Consider the following 25400-nt stretch of genomic DNA (forward strand, 5'->3'; position numbering starts at 1 on the left):
CAGAGGCGCCTGACCTGGGCTACAGAGAAGCAGCACTGGACTGTTGCCAAGTGGTCCCAAGTACTTTTTTCTGATGAAAGCAAATTTTGCATGTCATTCGGAAATCAAGGTGCCAGAGTCTGGAGGAAGACTGGGGAGAAGGAAATGCCAAAATGCCTGAAGTCCAGTGTCAAGTACCCACAGTCAGTGATGGTGTGGGGTGCCATGTCAGCTGCTGGTGTTGGTCCACTGTGTTTCATCAAGGGCAGGGTCAATGCAGCTAGCTATCAGGAGATTTTGGAGCACTTCATGCTTCCATCGGCTGAAATGCTTTATGGAGATGAAGATTTCATTTTTCAGCACGACCTGGCACCTGCTCACAGTGCCAAAACCACTGGTAAATGGTTTACTGACCATGGTATTACTGTGCTCAATTGGCCTGCCAACTCTCCTGACCTGAACCCCATAGAGAATCTGTGGGATATTGTGAAGAGAAAGTTGAGAGACGCAAGACCCAACACTCTGGATGAGCTTAAGGCCGCTATTGAAGCATCCTGGGCCTCCATAACATCTCAGCAGTGTCACAGGCTGATTGCCTCCATGCCACGCCGCATTGAAGCAGTCATTTCTGCCAAAGGATTCCCGACCAAGTATTGAGTGCATAACTGAACATTATTATTTGATGTTTTTTTTGTTTGTTATTAAAAAACACTTTTATTTGATTGGATGGGTGAAATATGCTAATTTATTGAGACAGGTTTTTTGGGTTATCAGGAGTTGTATGCCAAAATCATCAGTATTAAAACAATAAAAGACCTGACAAATTTCAGTTGGTGGATAATGAATCTATAATATATGAAAGTTTAATTGTAATCATTACATTATGGTAAATAATGAAATTTAACACTATATGCTAATTTTCTGAGAAGGACCTGTACTACGTCACTGGGCAATATACTACGTGACTGGGCAATATACTATGTTACTGGGCAATATACTACATGGCTGGGCAATATACTACATGACTGGGCAATATACTACGTGGCTGGGCAATATACGTGGCTGTGCTATATACTACGTGGACATGCATATTCTAGAATACCCGATGCGTTAGAATCTGCGACCATTGAATATCCGTGACAGAAAGACAGAAGGACTGACAGAAAGATGGAAGTGACCCTTAGATAATTATGTAGTAGATAGGCTGAGAGCATGATGGTTAACACTCTCCCCAAGTAGTAAAGATATATTAACTAAAGTGGAGTACTCCAGCAATACGATAAACACCAAGAGAAAAGGAGTAACTAAAGAGCCACTAAAAGTAAAATCAAAAGGTATCCTTTATTAATTCAAATGCAACACAAGAAGTATGTAACCACAAAACAAATAAGGGAATGGAGGAAACAGACAGGTACACAAAGGGAGGGTTGCAGGTCCACAATAGGACTTGGGAAAGCAAAAAAGTGAGTAGGCAGTCATGTGTATATAGAAAGTCCAGCTCCAATATAGTGTCACAAGAGAGCATATCCCATATGAAAATACAAAACACCTAGTTACTGCTCACACACAATGAGGTGAACGCTTACCCATCATCAGGCCGGACCCAAAGCAGCCTCTCCACGACCCCTGACATGAGTTTCACGTGCTCGCTTTATCAAAGGGGGTGATCATTTTCTTTGTATAAGTGTACATAAAGAAAGCTGTCAGTCACTGATCTAATCAGTGACAGATATAGCTCTGTGTTCACTCTTAAGGCCCCTTCACATTAAGCGACGCTGCAGCGATACCGACAACGATCCGGATCGCTGCAACGTCGCTGTTTGGTCGCTGGAGAGCTGTCACACAGACCGCTCTCCAGCGACCAACGATGCCGGTAACCAGGGTAAACATCGGGTAACTAAGCGCAGGGCCGCGCTTAGTAACCCGATGTTTACCCTGGTTACCATGCTAAAAGTAAAAAAAAACAAACACTAGATACTTACCTACAGCCGTCTGTCCTCCAGCGCTGTGCTCTGCACTCCTCCTGTACTGGCTGTGAGCCGGAAAGCAGAGCGGTGACGTCACCGCTCTGCTTTCCGGCTCACAGCCAGTACAGGAAGAGAGCAGAGAAGCAGAGCGCAGCGCTGGAGGACAGACAGCGGTAGGTAAGTATCTAGTGTTTGTTTTTTTTTACTTTTAGCATGGTAACCAGGGTAAACATCGGGTTACTAAGCGCGGCCCTGCGCTTAGTTACCCAATGTTTACCCTGGTTACCAGTGAAGACATCGCTGGATCGGTGTCACACACGCCGATCCAGCGATGTCAGCAGGAGTCCAGCGACGAAATAAAGTTCTGGACTTTATTCAGCGACCAACGATCTCCCAGCAGGGGCCTGATCGTTGGTCGCTGTCACACATAACGATTTCATTAACGATATCGTTGCTACGTCACAAATAGCAACGATATCGTTAGCAATATCGTTATGTGTGAAGGTACCTTTATACAAGGAAAGCTGTCAGTCACTGATAGGACCGCCCACTGGACCTCTGAACTCTGGGATTTTCTGACCGGTGGGCGGTCTAATCAGTGACAGATATAGCTCTGTGTTCACTCTTATACAAGGAAAGCTGTCAGTCACTGATAGGACCGCCCACTGGACCTCTGAACTCTGGGATTTTCTGACCGGTGGGCGGTCTAATCAGTGACAGATATAGCTCTGTGTTCACTCTTATACAAGGAAAGCTGTCAGTCACTGATAGGACCGCCCACTGGACCTCTGAACTCTGGGATTTTCTGACCGGTGGGCGGTCTAATCAGTGACAGATATAGCTATGTGTGCACTCTTATACGAGGAAAGCTGTCAGTCACTGATAGGACCGCCCACTGGACCTCTGAACTCTGGGATTTTCTGACCGGTGGGCGGTCTAGTCAGTGACAGATATAGCTCTGTGTGTACTCTTATACAAGGAAAGCTGTCAGTCACTGATAGGACCGCCCGCTGGACCTCGGAACTCTGGGATTTTCTGACCGGTGGGCGGTCTAATCAGTGACAGATATAGCTCTGTGTGTACTCTTATACAAGGAAAGCTGTCAGTCACTGATAGGACCGCCCACTGGACCTCTGAACTCTGGGATTTTCTGACCGGTGGGCGGTCTAGTCAGTGACAGATATAGCTCTGTGTGTACTCTTATACAAGGAAAGCTGTCAGTCACTGATAGGACCGCCCGCTGGACCTCGGAACTCTGGGATTTTCTGACCGGTGGGCGGTCTAATCAGTGACAGATATAGCTCTGTGTGTACTCTTATACAAGGAAAGCTGTCAGTCACTGATAGGACCGCCCGCTGGACCTCGGAACTCTGGGATTTTCTGACCGGTGGGCGGTCTAATCAGTGACAGATATAGCTCTGTGTGCACTCTTATACAAGGAAAGCTGTCAGTCACTGATAGGACCGCCCACTGGACCTCTGAACTCTGGGATTTTCTGACCGGTGGGCGGTCTAATCAGTGACAGATATAGCTCTGTGTGCACTCTTATACAAGGAAAGCTGTCAGTCACTGATAGGACCGCCCACTGGACCTCTGAACTCTGGGATTTTCTGACCGGTTGGTGGTCTAATCAGTGACAGATATAGCTATGTGTGCACTCTTATACGAGGAAAGCTGTCAGTCACTGATAGGACCGCCCACTGGACCTCTGAACTCTGGGATTTTCTGACCGGTTGGTGGTCTAATCAGTGACAGATATAGCTCTGTGTTCACTCTTATACAAGGAAAGCTGTCAGTCACTGATAGGACCGCCCACTGGACCTCTGAACTCTGGGATTTTCTGACCGGTTGGTGGTCTAATCAGTGACAGATATAGCTCTGTGTTCACTCTTATACAAGGAAAGCTGTCAGTCACTGATAGGACCGCCCACTGGACCTCTGAACTCTGGGATTTTCTGACCGGTTGGTGGTCTAATCAGTGACAGATATAGCTATGTGTGCACTCTTATACGAGGAAAGCTGTCAGTCACTGATAGGACCGCCCACTGGACCTCTGAACTCTGGGATTTTCTGACCGGTTGGTGGTCTAATCAGTGACAGATATAGCTCTGTGTTCACTCTTATACAAGGAAAGCTGTCAGTCACTGATAGGACCGCCCACTGGACCTCTGAACTCTGGGATTTTCTGACCGGTGGGCGGTCTAATCAGTGACAGATATAGCTCTGTGTTCACTCTTATACAAGGAAAGCTGTCAGTCACTGATAGGACCGCCCACTGGACCTCTGAACTCTGGGATTTTCTGACCGGTGGGCGGTCTAATCAGTGACAGATATAGCTCTGTGTGTACTCTTATACAAGGAAAGCTGTCAGTCACTGATAGGACCGCCCACTGGACCGGAAAGCATTTTCATGGTGAAGTGAAGTTGCCAGTGTCTAGTGTAAAAGATTCCAGAATTGTGGGACTACCGGAAGCTTCAGAGAAAGATGAGCTAACAATTTCCGGAGTGATAGAAACGTTTCTAGACATAGGGAATAGTACACATCCATGGGGCTTGTGGAAGGGGAGCTATCCCATCCTGTCTACCAGCAGAGCGTAGTGACTGGAGGATCCATCAGCAAGCACAGACTGCTGCTTAATATTCCTTCTATCATATCCTGTAGCTCTAAATGATCACTACAGGGAACCGATCACCAGGTTTTTTCTATGTAAACTGTGTGAGCACCATGATATAGTGGAAGATACCCTGATTACAGTGTAGGGTCATTTACTGGGCAGTGTGTTACTTAGGGGCAGACATATCATTGGTGCAACTGCACAGGGGCCCAAGAAGTAAAGGGGCTCACTGTCGCCTCCAATACAGCAAGCAGCTTCAGTCATATACAGAACTATTGACCTGCAACTGTTCTCGCACAGTGGCCATTCTATGTCTGAGTTCCCCACTGGTTTTGCTGTTTCAATACAATCAGTGTTTTATCAGCAGGAGATTATCACTACAGGACAACTGGCCTCCTGCCTCTTAGGGTACCGTCACACTAAAACGACGCTGCAGCGATACGACAACGATGTCGATCGCTGCAGCATCGCTGTTTGGTCGCTGGAGAGCTGTCACACAGACAGCTCTCCAGCGACCAACGATCCCGAAGTCCCCGGGTAACCAGGGTAAACATAGGGTTACTAAGCGCAGGGCCGCGCTTAGTAACCCGATGTTTACCCTGGTTACCAGCGTAAACGTAAAAAAAAAACAAACACTACATACTTACATTCCTGTCGCGTCCCTCGGTGCTGTGCTTCTCTGCACTGACAGTGAGCGCCGGACAGCCGGAAAGCAGAGCGGTGACGTCACTGCTGTGATTTGCTTTACGGCTGGCCGGCGCTCACCAGTCAGTGTGGGAAGCTGAAGGCGAGGGACATGACCAGACACCGGGAATGTAAGTATGTAGTGTTTTTTTTTTTTTTTACATTTGCACTGGTAACCAGGGTAAATATCGGGTTACTAAGCGCGGCCTTGCGCTTAATAACCCGATGTTTACCCTGGTTACCAGTGAAGACATCGCTGAATCGGCGTCACACACGCCGATTCAGCGATGTCAGCGGGAGATCCATCGACAAAATAAAGTTTCAAACGATCTGCTACGACGTACGATTCTCAGTGGGGTCCCTGATCGCAGGAGCGTGTCAGACACAGCGAGATCGTAAGAATATTGCTGGAACGTCACGGATCGTGCCGTCCTAGCGACCAAAGTGCCACTGTGTGACGGTACCATTAGTCCTACCCTGCCCCCAGTACTGATTAGCAGCGCTCTATCACTATACAGTGTACACAGAACGCTGTGGTGTAGGCAGGTTATGTAAACTCTGTGAGATCTGCAGGAGAGGAAACTGTGGCTCTACCATACCTGCTGCACCCAGGAAACTAAGTGATACATTGCTGGAATCAGGGTCTCTGTCCCTACCTCATACTGCTGTCAGATTACGTAACAAAACCCTGCTGACAGATTACCTTATCAGTGTATGGAAGTGGAGAGTGGCCAGCTAGGGGCTCATAAGTGCGAACGCTTCATGGAATGAGGACTTTATATATTATACTAGGTTTAATGAATAATACTTTATTTCGGTTCACCAAGTAGCATAAATGTTATGATCGTATTTGTCTTTTGTGCATTTGATGTTACAACAGGACATGTAAGATTAGTTGATTTTGTGGGGTGCAGATTCCGTGATCTCTCTGGGTTTGGCCGTTGCGCGGTGGAAGGAGTTAATGTGCTCCCAGAGCTTGGAATTTGCTGACAAGGCTAAATCAGCCTGCCTGAGGATTAGGCAGAGAGCCAGGCTGTGTGCAGGGGGAGGGTGGGGGAGGCACACAGCCTGGCTCTGCAGCTAGCCTGCCTTTCCCAGTTCTCCTAATGGTGATTGCCGTAGAAACTGGTGGCATTTCCTACTGTTCAGTTCTGCCATCGTGGAAAATACACACACATGATCAGTGTGTGGTAAAATGTTGTAAGTATGGCACACTCAAATATATGGCAGGCTATGGAGAAAAGAGAAGGAAAGATCCCAAACTGGAGCCATCCTGCATGTGGTCTCCATTGAGTGTATTTTTTCATAGACCTTTTGTATATATCCAACCCACCATAATCATAAATGTTCACAAAGTGTATGTCTACAGGGGACACTTATTGTGAGAGTGCTTTGTAGTGTTTCTAAAAAAAACACAAATCATCTCCATACAGCCCCTCATATACAATATCTGAAGATCTTGGTCACTCAGTAGATGTAGAAAAAAGATGATTTATTTGCAATCCTCGGTGATCATATATGACGTATTGTCTCGGTTTAGACATACAGCTTGCCATAGAAGACTCTAGGAATCACTGCTGAAACTGTATGCAGGATACATTGTGTCTGGAAAGGTATGGCACCTGTAGACGTCAGCATGTCACGCGACTGTAGGTTTCAGGCCTGCAACATCTATGTGTTGGTAAAAAGTGGTAGAACATTGCTTAACCCCTTCATGACCTTGGGATTTTTCATTTTTCCGTGTTCGTTTTTCACTCCCCTCCTTCCCAGAGCCATAACTTTTTTATTTTTCCGTCAATTTGGCCATGTGAGGGCTTATTTTTTGCAGGACGAGTTGTACTTTTGAACGACATCATTGGTTTTAGCATGTCGCGTACTAGAAAACGGGAAAAAAATTCCAAGTGCGGTGAAATTGCAAAAAAAGTGCAATCCCACACAATTTTTGTTTGGCTTTTTTGCTAGGTTCACTAAATGCTAAAACTGACCTGACATTATGATTCTCCAGGTCAGTACGAGTTCATAGACACCTAACATGACTAGGTTATTTTTTACCTAAGTGGTGAAAAAAAATTCCAAACGGGCAGCATGGTGGCGCAGTGGTTAGCACAGCAGCCTTGCAGCGCTGGAGTCCCGGGTTCAAACCCCACCAAGGACAACATCTGCAAAGAGTTTGTATGTTCTCACCGTGTTTGCGTGGGTTTCCTCCGGGCACTCCGGTTTCCTCCCACATTCCAAAGACATACTGATAGGGAATTTAGATTGTGAGCCCCATCGGGGACAGTGATGATAATGTGTGCAAACTGTAAAGCGCTGCAGAATATGTTAGCGCTATATAAAAATAAAGATTATTTATTTATTTTAAAAACTTTGCTTAAAAAAAAAAAATTGCGCCATTTTCCGATACTCGTAGCGTCTCCATTTTTCATGATCTCGGGTCGGGTGATGGCTTATTTTTTGCGTGTCGAGATGACGTTTTTAATGATACCATGTGGTGCAGATACGTTCTTTTAATCGCCCGTTATTGCATTTTAATGCAATGTCGTGGCGACCAAAAAAAACGTAATTCTGGCGTTTCGCTTTTTTTCTCACTACACCGTTTAGTGATCAGGTTAATGCTTTTTTTAAATTGATAGATCGGCGATTCTGAGCGCGGCGATACCAAATATGTGTAGATTTGATTTTTTTGAATTCATTTATTTTGATTGTGGCGAAAGGGGGGTGATTTAAACTTTTATAATTTTTTTATTTTTTCACATTTTTTTTTTTACTTTTTTTTTTTTTTTTACTTTTGCCATGCTTCAATAGCCTCCATGGGAAACTAGAAGCTGGCACAACGCGATCGGCTCTGCTACATAGCAGCGATCATCAGATCGCAGCTATGTAGCAGAATTGCAGGTGTGCTGTGAGCGCCAACCACAGGGTGGCGCTCACAGCTGCCGGGGATCAGTAACCCGGCCGGCCGGAAGTGGTAGTTAAATGCCGCTGTCTGCGTTTGACAGCGGCATTTAACTAGTTCATAGGTGCGGGCAGATCACGATTCTGCCCGCGCCTATTACGGGCACATGTCAGCTGTTCAAAACAGCTGACATGTCCCGGCTTTGATGCGGGCTCACCGCGGAGCCCTGCATCAAAGCAGGGGATCTGACCTCAGACGTACTATTCCGTCCGAGGTCAGAAAGGGGTTAAGAACAGGTAGTGACATGTTTTGCCTCACAGAAAGAATCCGCTGTGATCCCCTGCTGTCCTGCCTGTATACTCTCTTGCTTCCTCCCCTGCCCAGGAGCTGCTGTGTGATCACACCATGTTCCTGCACAGCCAGGCATTTCTGTTTTCAGTCTGTAGACTACCGATCCAGGCTGCAGCCCATCATAACTGGTCAGGGTGAATATTTATTAGTCATTCCAGAATACTTCTCCTCAGTGCGGTACACTTGATGAAGATCATATGCAGGCCAAGGTTCACACCTAAGATCTAGTCAAGGGCTTAGGACATTTAAGAATTCTCTTCAAAGAGGCTAGTCGATATTTCAAGTTTTGGGTAGTCTCATATAGCGGTAGTGATGTTGCTGTTTCATGAAAATTACTGCTGCTTGGAAATGGGTTTTTAGAAATTGAGGGTTAATCGAGTACTTATTATTAATGGCCCTCATTTTTTGCACAAGTTCATGACCATTAACAATAACCAGTTGAGATACCCTTAATTTCTAATAATCCACTTAAAACCTGCTGCTGCTATCATAAGACCCGTGTTGCAGCAACCTCCTGGCCCTATGCTGGGTAGGATTTGGCCCCCTAAGGTCTATTTAGGTAAGTATAACTGTTTAAAGCTATATATTATGGATTGTAAGCTTGCGAGCAGGGCCCTCACTCCTCTTGGGATCATTGAACAGTGATTATTGTTATGCTGTAATGTCTATTGTCTGTACAAGTCCCCTCTATAATTTGTAAAGCTCTGCGAAATATGTTGGCGCTATATAAATAAAATTATTATATATTTTAAGATTATGACTACAATATGTGCTCCATTCTCACTCATTCCATTAATCTTTGTTAGGTTGCCTCCTACTTGAACTTGTCGATCAGTTTGCTCCTCCTGAAGAAGCTCCTCTTCTCCTTCTAAGGTTACTCAAAGCGATTGAGAAAAAAGGTGAGATTTTTTAGACTGTTAATACATGTTCAGATGGTTATTTACCTCAATGAAACAGTGTGCTGTTTGTACTTAACTTTTAAAAAATAATATAACTTTTCATACATGGTTGTTATTAAATTATGCTACCTCGGGCTATGTTTCCACGGTCAGCAAATACCCCGGCGCCCCCTGTTGTACGCACGGTGATTCTGCCTGTGCTCATTAAACACATGCGGAATCACCGCATCCTATTCATAGACTGGGTTATTTATCTTTCAGAGATGGAGCGTCTCCGCAAGATAAATAGACATGCTGCAGTCTATAAAGACGCTCCGCATGTCCGATAACACAAGGCCGCCGGATGCGACCCTGCACGCATAGTGGAGACGGGATCTCATAAAATCCCCTCCACTATGCTGTAACACCTGAATGCTGCGGCTGTATGCAGCATCCAATCCGCAGCGAATCCTGAAGGTTTCCTGACCGTGGAAACATAGCCTAACATCTCTTCTTAACACCTTACCGACATTGTGTTTATTGGTCCCATCCAATATCAGGTCCTTGTCTTTGCAGGAGCTTAGCCTGCATCTGTCCCAGCAGATGCTAGCTGTGTTACTTAGCCATCATCTGCCTCTAACAACAGCCAGCAGAGGCCTGTTACATTGTTACTTAGTATGTTGGCAGATTAACCATGAGTTTTCTGAGAATCTTTTAGATCAGGGCTGCACAACATGTTTTGGTCTGAGGGCCACATTGTCATACTAAACTAATCCCAAAGGTTGCAAACATTTTTTTTAAAGTAGTAGTTAAATGTATTCATCACCAGAACCACTGTGAGTACATAGATCCACAATAAAATCAAGTTTTGAGGATTTGGACTGTTTGTCCTCAGTTACCACTGCAAAAAAATCAGTGTCAACAAAACCTACTCATAATCTCGAAACTTCAAGTTTTGAGGATTCTCGAGTTTTAACATGGTCATATATAGCACATCATGTGACCAGCTATGGATTGCTGCATACATGTGTCGAAGATTACAACCACTGTCAGAATATGAATCCATCTTTAGAACCACCATCAGTATATGAATGTAGCACCAGAACCACTGTTGGTACATGAGTGCATCACCAGAACAATAATCAGTACATGATTACAGCACAAAGCTTAGTACAGCGCCCAATTGCAATGTCAGGTCACCCTTATATACAATTGTATTGCATGAACCTCCAACTCTGAGCATGTTCTTCACAATGGTAATGATCTATCTACCTGGAGTTGTTGTTAACAGACATCAAAAGACATTGAAATATGCAGAAACCACAGTACTGATGATACAGTCAGTATCATACATAAACATTTCGATCAAGGAACCCTTAAAATGACCTCTTCTCTGAAGTTCTTCCTATCCCGTAGGCGTCTACGCCTTTGGACAGCTCATCTCTGCAGGCTACACTCTTCTTAGCTCTTCTGTAACACATTGACACGATTCCCTTAGAAATAAGTGTCACTATTATGTTCCTAAATAAAAAAATATCTTCCCTACTCTAAATATATCCCCCCCCCCCCCCCCGCATTTCCCCTCTCCGTATTATGTCCCCCACACTGCCCTGCTCTAGATTATCCCCTGCCACTGCTCCTGTTCTCACATTCTTCCCCCTACATCCCCCTTGCGTGCAAACAATAGCACCCCTCCCCCATTATAATACTAATCTGTACATTGAGTCTTTGGCTCCTACATGGAGCACTTCCCGTCCCATGCTGTGGCTGCGGTGACCTCGCCGCCCCTGCGGGGACAGCCGCAGTGTGATGAGGTCAGAAGCCTGACCGTCGGGGACTGATGAGTGCCGCTCTACTCCGGTCTCCCGATTCTCCGTGGGCCGGGCTGTATGTTGTACAGGCCTGTCCTAGATCAGCCTGTGACAGTCTCTTAGATCAGGCAGTATCCTGCTTTTTTACAATATTGCAAAAGCAGGAGAATGGCCAGGAGAGATCGACGTTGGGCAGAACAGGCGGGTAGATGGCAACTACCTGCCAGTAAGTTATTAGGATAGAGGAAAATGAGCCAAGTCCCCTTTAAAGTGATTGTCACACGAACACCAATTATCACCTATGCACACGTTGGCGGATTCAATTCCACATTGTTCGAAAAAAGAATAATTTTTATGCCAAAATCGGTGAGCAGAGTGATGATCATCGCCACAGCGCAGGGGAAATGGCTGATATTGGAGACACAAACTTCCTCTCTCCATATCTGGGAAAGTCTGTGTGTCTTGGCGTCCTGTCCTGTAGCTGTATTATGCAATCCTCATGGATATTTAGGCATATTTAGTGAACATATGTCTGGCACATAGTAGAAACGAAACACTTGCAGATAGTTTTTGGTCGTCTTCATTATTGGTGTTTCATGTCCGCTTTTAAGTATTGTTTATGGATTGTGTCTTTTATTAATATATGTATAGTGTGTGTGATGCCTGCAGCTTGCTAGCGCAAGTATAAGGTGATGAAGGCCCTCGGAGCAGGCATATATGGCATATGGCATGGGGGCTGGTAGCTGATTTGGCTTCTCGGGTGCTATGTGAATTAAATTTGTATGCCTTCTTTCCCCCTCTGTAGGACTGGACAGTGAAATGCTTTACAGGACCGCTGGCTCGGAGTGTAGACACACACTAAAATCCGGTAAGAACCAGTTCTCACAAGGGTCTGTATAGCAAGCCGTGGGGAGGCCTGCTCCTTCTGCGCAGCAGATATATCAAGGGCATGGTGTGCTAAGAGTTTACTCTGCATTTGACACTTTGTATACTGGTTTTGTTGTCAGTTCTGTAGTTAGGTGTAATGTATCCTACATAGCCTACAAGCCGTGCTGGGTGGAAGCATGAAAGTGAATAAACACTGTGGCTGGTACACACTGCAATACTTAGGATTTTTTTGTTTTACTTTGGCAGAGCTAGTCACCGTCTCTGCTTTGTTAACTCTGGAAAAAGCTGATCCCATTCTACTAGCCGATACTGGTATAGACCTGGTACCTAGGCATCCAGTTCACACTTGTACTATTGCTTCCAACTCTTTGATCCTATCATTCTATCCAGTTAAAAGAAAAACAAAAAGCAAAATAAAACAGGCCAGTTATTTTTATAGTTTGTTTTCCTGCAACTATAGTTGGTCAATATGAATGTAGTTAAAGATCCATTATAAATATGATGAGCGAGCTTTATTAGGTGTTCTCACTAGTGATGAGCGAGCGTGCTCGGATTTATTATTATTTATTAACTAGATGGTGGCCCGATTCTAACGCATCGGGTATTCTAGAATATGTCTGTAGTTTATTTATGAAGATTTTAGAATAATACAATGAATACACAGGATTCGGCCAGGCGCGACCAATTAGCGAAGCGTGGTTCAAATCCTGCGCCAATTCGCGGCCGGAGTGTGCCTGTCGCTGATTGTTTGTTGCTGGCCACGTAGTAAATTGCACAGCCACATAGTAAATTGCACAGCCACGTAGTAAATTGCACAGCCACGTAGTAAATTGCACAGCCACGTAGTAAATTGCACAGCCACGTAGTAAATTGCACAGCCACGTAGTAAATTGCACAGCCACGTAGTAAATTGCACAGCCACGTAGTAAATTGCACATCCCACGTAGTATACAACGCAGCCCACGTAGTATATAGCACAGCCCACGCAGTATATAGCATAGCCCACAGACTTTATAGCACAGCCACGTAGCATAGCACAGCCACGTAGTATATAGCACAGCCACGTAGTATATTGCATAGCCACGTAGTATATAACACAACCCATTTATATAACACAGCCCACGTGGTATATAACACAGCCCACAAAGTATATAGCACAGCCCACGCAGTATAGCCCACGGACTTTATAGCACAGCCACGTATTATACAGCACAGCCACGTATTATACAGCACAGCCACGTATTATACAGCACAGCCACGTATTATACAGCACAGCCACGTATTATATAGCACAGCCACGTATTATATAGCACAGCCACGTAGTATATAGCACAGCCACGTAGTATATAGCACAGCCACGTAGTATATAGCACAGCCACGTAGTATATTGCACAGCCACGTAGTATATTGCACAGCCACGTAGTATATTGCACAGCCACGTAGTATATTGCACAGCCACGTAGTATATTGCACAGCCACGTAGTATATTGCACAGTCACGTAGTATATTGCACAGTCACGTAGTATATTGCACAGTCACGTAGTATATTGCACAGTCACGTAGTATATTGCACAGTCACGTAGTGTATAACAGCCCACGTAGTGTATAACAGCCCACGTAGTGTATAACAGCCCACGTAGTGTATAACAGCCCACGTAGTGTATAACAGCCCACGTAGTGTATAACAGCCCACGTAGTATATTGCGTCTGTAAGGACATGTATGTAGCCTTTTCCGGCTCTATGGATCACTACATGGAAATGGCTACTGTGTTCCTTGGGAAAGATTTATTTTTCATCAACATAAACCGTGTTAAAGAATCTACATAAATGAGCTTTTCCTCATCTTGCTGGGATGTTTTTGCTTAAATTGTTGGAAGAATCCGCAAATGACAATATAGCATTTACTGTATGAGCTTGAAGAATAAATTACTAACCTGTGTCAGTTCTTGTTGAGAACGAGTATCATTTGAAGGGCTCAATCAGATGATCGTGTTATGCAGACGTATGCTGTATCTGTGCACAACAGATCACGCCAATTATTGTACGTGCTCGATTTTACACACTGACCAATGGTTTGCATGGAAAAAGATCACAGCATGCACTATTCTGGTCCAATGTACCGGCTAGTGCATGGAAAGAGCAGACCAGTGTGCAGACAAGCACACGGAGCCAGTCGCTTCCGCAGTTGCAGACATGACTGGCCTGAGTTTTAGTGCGGCAGTCTGAACCCGGCCTAGAGTGAGTTACAGAAACACGCAGGGGAGTAAACATCCTAGTGTTCTTGTTGCTTGCTTTCTTCACATAGGTACATCTGCTTTTTACAGAAAAGGAGCATATAAATCCCTGCTATTTATACATAGCTTTCGCAACCTTTCGAGCTAGTGTTACAAATTTTCCCTCATCGCCTCTTCCGTCATCAGAAAGTGTTTGAACCAAGTTTTTGTGTTTCCCTCTCTTAAGGTACCTTCACACTGAGCGACGCTGCAGCGATACCGACAACGATGTCGATCGCTGCACCGTCGCTGTTTGGTCGCTGGAGAGCTGTCACACAGACAGCTCTCCAGCAACCAACGATCCCGAAGTCCCCGGGTAACCAGGGTAAACATTGGGTTCCTAAGCGCAGGGCCGCGCTTAGTAACCCGATGTTTACCCTGGTTACCAGCGTAAAAGTAAAAAAACAAACACTACATACTTACCTTCCGCTGTCTGTCCTCGGCGCTGTGCTTTCCTGCACTGACTGTGAGCACAGCGGCCGGAAAGCAGAGCGGTGACGTCACCGCTGTGCTTTCCGGCTGGCCGGCGCTCACAGCCAGTGCAGAGAAGCACAGCGCCGGGGACAGACAGCGGAAGGTAAGTATGTAGTGTTTGTTTTTTTTACTTTTACGCTGGTAACCAGGGTAAACATCGGGTTACTAAGCGCGGCCCTGCGCTTAGTAACCCGATGTTTTCCCTGGTTACCAGTGAAGACATCGCTGGATCGGCGTCACACACGCCGATTCAGCGATGTCTGCAGGGAGTCCAGCGATGAAATAAAGTGCTGGACTTTCTGCAGCGACCAACGACATCACAGCAGGATCCTGATCGCTGCTGCGTGTCAAACTGAACGATATCGCTAGCCAGGACGCTGCAACGCCACGGATCGCTAGCGATATCGTTCAGTGTGAAGGTACCTTAATCCTCTTTGCGCCCCCCCCCTAATTATAATCCCAGTAAGGATTCTAATGACTGCAAACTCCTTTTATCTATATGTAGAGGCAGACAATACAGTTGCCAACAATAACAGACTGGTCGCCTTACTATCTCTTCATATGTCACAGACTGGTTCGTACCAGTCATTTTCAAATACCATTTTGGTGGCTAGCCCCATTATCGTATAGAGAAAAAGAAAAGAACAGCAGAACAGAAAGAACGAAAAAAAATCTTCACCACTTTCCCTCTGAATTGTTTTTTTTTCTTTTTCCTTCCTGTTATGATACGACTGACAATAGGTGATGGCCACAGTGCACCCTCTTCCTCTCCCTGCGCATATAAGTGCATGCACTCAAGAAATGAAGCTCTACAGACACCAGCTTCCTATACCCATGAATCTGCTGCAAAACAGTATATCAAAAGCCCTCGTCAAGACTGATTGTTTCCCCTATAGTCTTGTAAAGAAAATAGAATAAGAAAATGTTAACAGATTAGAAAATGAAATACATAAATGATCTTTTACAAGACTGTCATGACAATTTGCAGCCCCATGTAAAGACAAAAGATTGTGTCATAGCTGAAAAGCTATCGCAAACTAACTTTTTTTGTTCGAATATATTTGTCTTTTTACTGTAGAATAATAAGAATCAGACAAATCAAACCCATTTCCCCATCCTTTCTTAGGTTTCACCACCTCTATTAAATCAATATCATCCACAAAGAAAAAGGATATCTACTATATACTTGTCTAAGGGTCACGGCCTCTGTCTGTCAGGGAAATCCAAGTCGCTGATTGGTCTCGACAGCTGCCTGTCATGGCTGCCGCGATTAATCAGCGATTAGTCCCTCCCTACTCTCAGAAAGTCAGTGCCCTGCGCCCGCTCCATACTCCCCGCAGTCAGTGCCTATGCAGCATCAATAGTAAAAAGATCTAATGTTAAAAATAATAAAAAAACAAAAAACCTGCTATTCTCACCTTCCGTAGTCCGACGATGCGCTCGCGCCTGCCGCCATCTTGCGTTCCCAGAGATGCATTGCAAAATTACCCAGAAGAATTAGCGGTCTCGCGAGACCGCTAAGTGATCTGGGTAATTTTGCAATGCATCCTGGGAGCGCAAGATGGCGGCAGCCACGTGCGCATCGCCAGAGGTTCGCTGGATCCCGCCGGCGGGTGAGTATATAACTATTTTTGTTTTAATTAGTTTTTTTTAACAGGGATATGGTGCCCACACTGCTAAATACTACGTGGGCTGTGTTATATACCACGTGGCTGCTATATACTACACTACACAGGCAGTGTTATATACTATGTGGGCTGTGTTCTATACTACATGGCTGCTATATACTACATGGGCAGTGTTATATACTGCGTGCTATATACTACGTGGCCACTGTTAGATACTATGTGGGCTGTGCTATATATTACGTGGGCTGTTATATAATACGTGGCCAGTGTTACATACTACGTGGGCTGTGTTATATACTGCATGGCTGCTATATACTGTGTGGGCTGTGTTATATACTACGTGGGCTGTTATTTACTGCGTGGCCTATATTAACGCATCGTGTATTCTACAATACTTATGTATGTATATAGCAGCCACATGGTATATACCACAGGCCACGTAGTACTCCTATATGCTACGTGGCCTGTTCTATATACTATGTGGCTGCTATATACATGCATACATATTCTATAATACCCGATGCGTTAGAATCAGGCCACCATCTAGTAATATATAATGGCAAATAGTCCGCCATTAATTATGTGAGTAGAAAATACCTACAAGAGTAGGAGCATGGGATATCGCCCCAAATTTATGTTGTACTTGTATCAATATATTTAACTAAAAATAAAAGAACATTTGTTCTCTTACATCATATATAATAGTAACAAAGCAATATGTGATTCTTACAATCTCACTATGCATGCTTATTGTTAATATGCAAATTAAGCCCAACGTAATATTTCTTTCTTGTGAATTTGACTTTCTTTTCATCTTTACCTGCCGGTCTGAGTTTCCAGCTTCACAAAGATGAATAGGCAGTAGTGTACTTATTTCCCATCAGCAGCTTGCTTCTCCTCAGTGCTGCAGACCCCTTCTCATCTTCTGTGTACTCTTAACTAACCCCACCTACCTGAGTTATCAGCAAGTTACTCTAGTGTAGTGTTCAGCTATGTTTCTGTGCAATCTCTGCTCCTGAACAGTTCAATGCCGATTTTATATTCTGCCATCTGCATCCGTATAGCTGCCTGTATATTTTTACATCAATGTTAAGCTAGATTTCTCAAAAGACTGTATTGCGTCAGGAATCACAATTTAGTGCTCGTCGTTAACCATGTTTTTGTGAATACTGCCAGGATGGAAGCCATGCATGATTGTTTTTTGCCATGTGTATTAACCCCTTCGCGCCATGCGCCGTACTAGTACTGCGCTGCCGGCACTGCATAAGTGCCAGCCGCAGTACTAGTACGGCGCCGCCATTTTCCGGTCACCGCGCGGCATCGCGCGGTGATCGGGTTCCGATGTCTGCTGTTCCTGACAGCAGACAATCCCTGCACGCAGCCCCGGGTGCCTGCACCGCCCCCCCGCATCAGCGATCGCTGTGATTGGCTGGTCAATTCTGACCAGCCAATCACAGCGATGTGACAATAAAGTTTCAAAAAAAAAAAAAAAAAAAAGCATGTGACAGGCTGTGATTGATTGCTGTGTGACGTCGCACCAATCACAGCCGTCACTGTAGGTGGGGTGATCGCCACGTCACCTCACCTGATTAACCCCTATGGCGCTGATTGGCTGAACAATAGCTTCTAGCCAATCAGCGCCAAAGGGGTTAATTTAAAATACCGATCACCGCCCTGCACGCCATCTTTCTCTCAGATTTGGCGTGCAGAGCGGTGGTCTAAGCCCCTCTGTGTCACCTTAGTGAAGGAATCCATTGGTGGCCAGTGCGATCCTCCCTGGGATCTCCTGCCTCCAGCTTGTGCTCCTGCTTCAGCTTGTGCTCCGTGCTGTGTGCTCTCTGCTGCCATCTGCCTGCTGTGTGACTCCTGTGATCACAGCAGCAGCAGCACCTCCCCCACCCCTTTCCCATCCCCCCATCCCTGTTCCAGTACCCCCTCCCTCCCCCACCCTCCAATTGAAATTTTTTGCGCACTTTTTTTGCGCTTTTTTTCCTGTGCGCGGCGTCCCGCGCAGAGCATTCGTGCTCTTCCTGTGTCTGCAGCGCTCTGATCAGTATCGCTGCTGATCAGAGACTGCGCCACAGGACTTTTTTTTTTTAGTTAGTGTAGCGGACATTGCAGTCTAAGCGACGTCTGTTTTTTTTTTTTTTTTAGAAAAAAAATTGTAGTTAGTACAGTGTAGTTTTAGACGTAACAAGGTAGCGTAGCCGGCGTCAGTGTTTGGTGACGTCCCTCCATCCCTGTTCAAGTACCCCCCTCCAATTCAATTTTTTGCGCACTTTTTTGCGCTTTTTTTCCTGTGCGCGGCGTCCCGCGCAGAGCATTCGTGCTCTTCCTGTGTCCGCAGCTCTTTGATCAGTATCGCTGCTGATCAGAGACTGCGCTACAGGACTTTTTTTTTTTAGTTAGTGTAGCGGACATTGCAGTCTAAGCAACGTCCGATTTTTTTTTTTTTCTTTTACAAAAATATAATAGTAGTTAGTACAGTGTAGTCTTAGACGTAGATTAGCTGGTGTCACAGCGTTCGTGACGACCGGTCTTTTTTTTTTTTTGGAGAAAAAAAAAATTGTACAGAGTAGTTTAGTGGTAGCGTGTTAGTGTAGCCAGCGTCACAGCATTAGTGACGACCGATCATCTTTTAGAAGAAAAAAAAATCGTACTGAGTTTTATAGGTAGGGAGGTAGCGTCTTGTGCATAAAAAAAATCTGCTATCGCCGGATAATCTCTAGTGCATTAGGGGAGCGTACGTCACAGTGTTAGTGGCGTTCGCTTTTCTTTTGTAAAAAAAATATTTAGTTGCGTAGGGTAAATTTATACTTTTTTTTTTTATACAAACTTATTTTTTTACATTGATTTTTCTTTTCATCTTTTTTTCTTGTTTCTTCTACATTTTTTCTCACTACTTGTTTTTTCTCTCTGATTGGTTTTAATAAAGAGTACCCTATACACAAGCCCCACACATTACACGTGTAAAAGCACCACTTACACACACACCCAGGGTTTGGGGAAAAAAAAAATGGCCCATTCGTCAACAAGGCGCTATTCACCAGAGGAGGCTTACGCCATCCTTGCGTCCGACACGGATTCAGCCAGTGAGGAAGATCCCACATTCCTCTATTCCTCCTCCTCCTCCTCCTCCTCCTCATCTGGTGAGGAAAGACCCCTAACAAGGCGCCGTAGGACCCAGGCAACTCCTGCAGCAATCGATCCCGTATGGATTGCACCCCCGGAAAATTTTCAGCCCGTCATTCCGGATTTCAGCAGCAGCTCAGGAATCCAGTTTGACACGACTGGCCTCACTGAAATTGACTTCTTCAAATTCTTTTTCAGTGATGAAATAATAAATATTATGGTGGCCCAGACGAACCTGTATGCCCAACAATTTTTTACCCAAAATCCCACGTCATCTTATGCCAGATGGACCCCCGTAAATGCAGCAGAGATGATGACATTTTGGGGAATTGTGCTGCATATGGGCCTAATCAAAAAGCCAAAGCTTCGGCAATACTGGAGTACTGACATTCTCTACAGTACACCGGTATTCCGCATGGCCATGAAAAGGACACGATTTGAAGCGATCCAAAAATTTTTGCATTTCAGTGATAATGCGCAGTGTCCTCCCCGAGACGATCCAAACTTTGATCGTCTATATAAAATTCGTCCAGTGGTTGAACTCTTCAGCAGAAAATTTGCTGAGGCGTACACACCCCAGAGGGACATCGCTATTGATGAATCTCTCGTTCATTTCAAAGGGAGGCTAAAATTCCGACAGTACCTGCCCAGTAAGAGGTCCAGGTACGGAATAAAGCTGTACAAACTGTGCGAGAGTACCTTAGGGTACACCCACAGATTTAGGGTCTACGAGGGTAAGGACACCCAGATTAACCCCCCTGAATGCCCCCCCATCCTGGGGGTGAGTGGGAAAATTGTGTGGGAATTGCTGCACCCACTGCTGGATAAGGGTTATCACCTTTATATTGACAACTTTTACACCAGCATCCCACTCTTCAAGGCCCTCTCTGCCAGAGGTACAGCTGCATGTGGCACCGTGCGAAAAAATCAGCGAGGCCTCCCTAAGCCGCTAATTGGGCAAACGCTGAGAAAAGGGGAAAGCAGAGCCAAATGCAGCGACAACATGCTGGTGGTCAAGTATAAGGACAAAAGGGATGTCCTTATCCTGACCACCATACACCGTGACAACAGCACCCTTGTCACTGTTCGTGGGACCACAACACAAGTCCCAAAGCCAGATTGTATCCTGGATTACAATCGGTACATGGGGGGTGTGGATCTCTCAGATCAGGTCCTCCAACCATACAGTGCCATGCGAAAAGCTTACGTATGGTACAAAAAATTGGCCGTGCACATTGTACAGATGGCACTGTACAATGCTTTTGTGCTGTCCCGATCTGCAGGCAATACGGGGACCTTCCTTCAGTTTCAGGAGGTAGTCATCAAGGCCCTAATGTTTGGCACTCAGGGAGGTGAGGGTCCCAGTACTTCTGAATCTGATAGTGCCCGTATTGTCCAAGGTCAACATTTCCCAGGACAGGTTCCCCAAACAGCGAGGACAGGACGATCACAAAAACGGTGTAGAGTATGTTCCAAGAGGGGAATCCGAAAGGACACAATTTACCATTGTGAAACCTGCCCTGAGAAACCTGGCCTTTGCATTAAGGATTGCTTCAAAGCATACCACACGTCCACAAATTAATAAAAATTAGTTTATACCCTGTTGACACAACACACTGTGTAGTTTCCAACATGGGGTCACTTGTGGAGTGAGGCACTTGGAGGTTTACGGTGCTCACCACATATCTAAATAAATTCCTTGGGAGGTCCAGTTTTCAAAATGGTGTCACTTGTGGAGTGAGGCACTTGGAGGTTTACGGTGCTCACCACATATCTAAATAAATTCCTTGGGAGGTCCAGTTTTCAAAATGGGGTCACTTGTGGAGTGAGGCACTTGGAGGTTTACGGTGCTCACCACATATCTAAATAAATTCCTTGGGAGGTCCAGTTTTCAAAATGGGGTCACTTGTGGAGTGAGGCACTTGGAGGTTTACGGTGCTCACCACATATCTAAATAAATTCCTTGGGAGGTCCAGTTTTCAAAATGGGGTCACTTGTGGAGGATTTCCACTGTTTAGGTACATCAGGGGCTCTGCAAATGCAACGTGACGCCTGCAGACCAATCCATCTAAGTCTGCATTCCAAATGGTGCTACTTCCCTTCCGAGCTCTGCCATGCGCACAAACAGTGATTTTTTCCCCACATATGGGGTATCGGCGTACTCGTGAAAAATTGCACAACATTATTTTCTTTCTATTTTGTCCTATAACCCTTGGGAAAACAAAAAAACCTTGCTAAAGATCATTTTTGTGGAAAAAATGTGTTCTATTTTTTTTTTACGACTCATCATTATAATTTTTGGTGAGGCACTTGGAGGTTCACGGTGCTCATCACATAGCTAGATATGTTCCTTGAAGGGTCTAGTTTCCAAAATGGGGTCACTTGTGGCGGTTTTCCACTGTTTAGGCACATCAGGGGCTCTCCAAACGGGACATGGTGTCCGATCTCAATTCCAGCCAATTTTGGTTTGTAAAAGTCAAAAGGTGCTCCTTCCCTTCCGAGCCCTGCCGTGTGCCCAAACAGTGGTTTTCCCCCACATATGGGGTATCAGTATATTCAGGATAAATTGGTCAACAACTTTAGTGGTCCATTTTCTCCTTTTACACTTGTGAAGATAAAAAAATTGTTGTTAAAAGATCATTTTTGGGGAAAAAATGTGAATTTTTATTTTCACGCCTCTACGTTCTAAACTTCTGTGAAGCACCTGGGGGTTCAAAGTGCTCACCACATAGCTAGATAAGTTCCTTGAAGGGTCTAGTTTCCAAAATGGGGTCACTTGTGGCGGTTTTCCACTGTTTAGGCACATCAGGGGCTCTCCAAACGGGACATGGTGTCCGATCTCAATTCCAGCCAATTTTTGGTTTGTAAAAGTCAAAAGGTGCTCCTTCCCTTCCGAGCCCTGCCGTGTGCCCAAACAGTGGTTTTCCCCCACATATGGGGTATCAGTGTATTCAGGATAAATTGGTCAACAACTTTAGTGGTCCATTTTCTCCTTTTACACTTGTGAAGATAAAAAAATTGTTGTTAAAAGATCATTTTTGGGGAAAAAATGTGAATTTTTATTTTCACGCCTCTACATTCTAAACTTCTGTGAAGCACCTGGGGGTTCAAAGTGCTCACCACATAGCTAGATAAGTTCCTTGAAGGGTCTAGTTTCCAAAATAGGGTCACTTGTGGCGGTTTTCCACTGTTTAGGCACATCAGGGGCTCTCCAAACGGGACATGGTGTCCGATCTCAATTCCAGCCAATTTTGGTTTGTAAAAGTCAAAAGGTGCTCCTTCCCTTCCGAGCCCTGCCGTGCGCCCAGACAGTGGTTTTCTCCCACATATGGGGTATCAGTGTATTCAGAAGGAATTGCACAACAACTTTCGTGGTCCATTTTCTTCTTTTACCCTTGTGAAAATAAAAAAAATGTTGCTAAAAGATCATTATGTGGAAAAAAAAGTTAAATGTTATTTGTTTCCTTCCACAGTCCGTTAATTCCTGTGAAGCACCTGAAGGGTTAATAAACTTCTTGAATGTGGTTTTGAGTACCTCGGGGGGTATAGTTTTTAGAATGGTGTCACTTTTGGGTATTTTAAATCCTATAAGCCTCTCAAAGTGACTTCAAATATGATGTGGTCCCTACAAAAAATGGTTTTATAAAAGTTGTTGAAAAAATGAGAAATCGCTGTTTAACTTTTAACCCTTATAACTCCCTAAGGAAAAAAAAATTGGTTCCAAAATGTTGCTGATGTAAAGTAGACATGTGGGAAATGTTATTTATTAACTAATTTGTGCGATATGAGTCTCTAATGCAAGGGTATAAAAATTCAAAGTTTGAAAATTGCAAAATTTTCAAAATTTTCGCCAAATTTCCGTTTTTTTCACAAAGAAACGAAGGTAATATCAAATAAATTTTACCACTATCATGAAGTACAATATGTCACGAGAAAACAATGTCAGAATCGCCAGGATCCGTTGAAGCGTTTCAGAGTTATTACCTCATAAAGTGACAGTGGTCAGAATTGTAAAAATTGGCCCTGTCACTTAGGTGAAAACAGGCTTCGGGGTGAAGGGGTTAACAGAGCAGCATTTGCAGTTTTATGTCACTGATCTGTCAGCAGCTGGCAACAAACACAGCCCAACTTTGCACTGTTTCTTATTTGCCCCAATATGTCATAGTGCAGGACAGTTGAGCTCTGCTAGAAACTGGTTAATTATGTAAAACCACACAGGCAGCTATACTCATGTAGATTGCAGAACAAGGGGAGTACTGTACAGGAGCATAGAGAATATTATAAATGTAGAATACGCTGTCAGAGGTGGAGGCAGAACAGAGCTGTGCTGCATGGTGATGAGTACCTTGGGCCTGCTCGGGTATTATATTCTGGTCCCTGCGGCTGCTTGGTTTGCTGCTCTCACAGCTGCAACACATACGGGCATTGCACGCCCAAGATACTCGGATAACACCCGAGCATGCTCAGATAGCGCGTTACTCGAGCATGTAGGAAGCCAGCTAAGAGAGACAGCACTTTGTGAGATTGACCAGGTGCCATGGAACTCCAGCAGGATGGCTCCAATGGCAGCTAGACCATGACTATACACAGGAGGGGCCTTCCCTAAGTGTGATGTCTGCAAAATGGAGTAGATTTAAAACAAATAATATTGGCACACATTATTATAAGACTGCATTGTGATTTGGGAATAGCCCATTAAACGATATAGACACCTTCAGGCTCCATATTTTTTTTAAATGCAAGAATTTTGGCCTGAAAATAATTTTTACAATTGGGTTTCATAGTTTGCAGGGTTTGATTTTTAGAACTACTTGTTTCCCCTCTTATTGCTGGCCCCAGAATTAACTAGGAATCCATCAGTGAGCTCATTCTGATGGGAGCACTGTAACTCGTCTGTCATTTACTAAGTTCCTCTCAGATGATTTATGACCAGAAATCACATCAAAGAGAACTTATCTTCTCCTGGCCAATGTCCGCCCAGTAAACGAGCGATGATCGACCATAGTCACATTGTTTGGTTGCTGGCTAGTCTGCACTGTGACGAGTAATGATGGGGCAGAACTACTGCTAATAAGATTGTTCTGTCCTCATATACAGTATTACATTATCGGCATCACATGGGCGATGGGCTGATGACCATGATTTCTAAGTGCTAGACTCCTCTTGCCTAGACATTGCTTTCATTTTTGGATTTCTAATTTCAGATATCTCTGCGATAGACCTGGAAGTGGCAGATATTCATTTCCTTACAGATATGGTGAAGTCATTCCTGCAAGAGTTGCCTAGTCCTGTAATTCCAGCGCATGTCCACCGAGACCTCATTCAGGCCCTGCTAGGTAAGGAACCTGTCATGGGAATTAGACAAGCTTCTCAAATGATGCAGTGCAATGTGGGGTCCGGTGGTCTGTTCCACAGCGGACTGTGTCCTAGTGCCACAAATACCACCCATGTAATGGAGGGGCTCCGACTATGTTGGGAAACTAGTGAAATAGCCAACAGGAGCTTGGCATAACTGCCAGCAACCTGTAGGGCCAGTGTCAATACCGTCCTGGCTGTTTAACCGTCCCGATGCCGCGGTCAGGTACGGCATACAGCGGGTTGACAATGAGTGGGAGGGGGCTCCCTTCTCGCATCCCACCTTTTCTCCCTCACACACAACGCAGTTGCAGGGTGCAGATGGCTGTTTTTGCTACTGGAAGTCAAAGAATAACATTCAAGTCTGCATGGTAAGTCTTACCTTATTCAGGGTCCAACAGCCGCCTATCAGTGTAGTCCTTTAGAGGGACGGCGGGAGGTAAAAAAAAATATACAACTATTTGGTAT

General features: G+C 44.8%; 1 protein-coding gene across 1 annotated transcript in view; it reads left to right on the forward strand.

Moving 5' to 3' along the window:
* The window catches only part of PIK3R2 (phosphoinositide-3-kinase regulatory subunit 2), a 107476-nt gene that overhangs the window by 50219 nt on the left and 31857 nt on the right, over nt 1-25400 (forward strand). Inside the window, exons 3-5 of the mRNA XM_069740985.1 lie at nt 9299-9391; nt 11987-12049; nt 24782-24913. Coding sequence (XP_069597086.1) covers nt 9299-9391; nt 11987-12049; nt 24782-24913 — 288 coding nt within the window. The remainder of the gene's footprint in view (nt 1-9298; nt 9392-11986; nt 12050-24781; nt 24914-25400) is intronic.

The sequence above is a fragment of the Ranitomeya imitator genome, chromosome 1, assembly GCF_032444005.1.
Source record: "Ranitomeya imitator isolate aRanImi1 chromosome 1, aRanImi1.pri, whole genome shotgun sequence".
In the NCBI taxonomy this organism is placed as follows: Eukaryota; Metazoa; Chordata; class Amphibia; order Anura; family Dendrobatidae; genus Ranitomeya; species Ranitomeya imitator.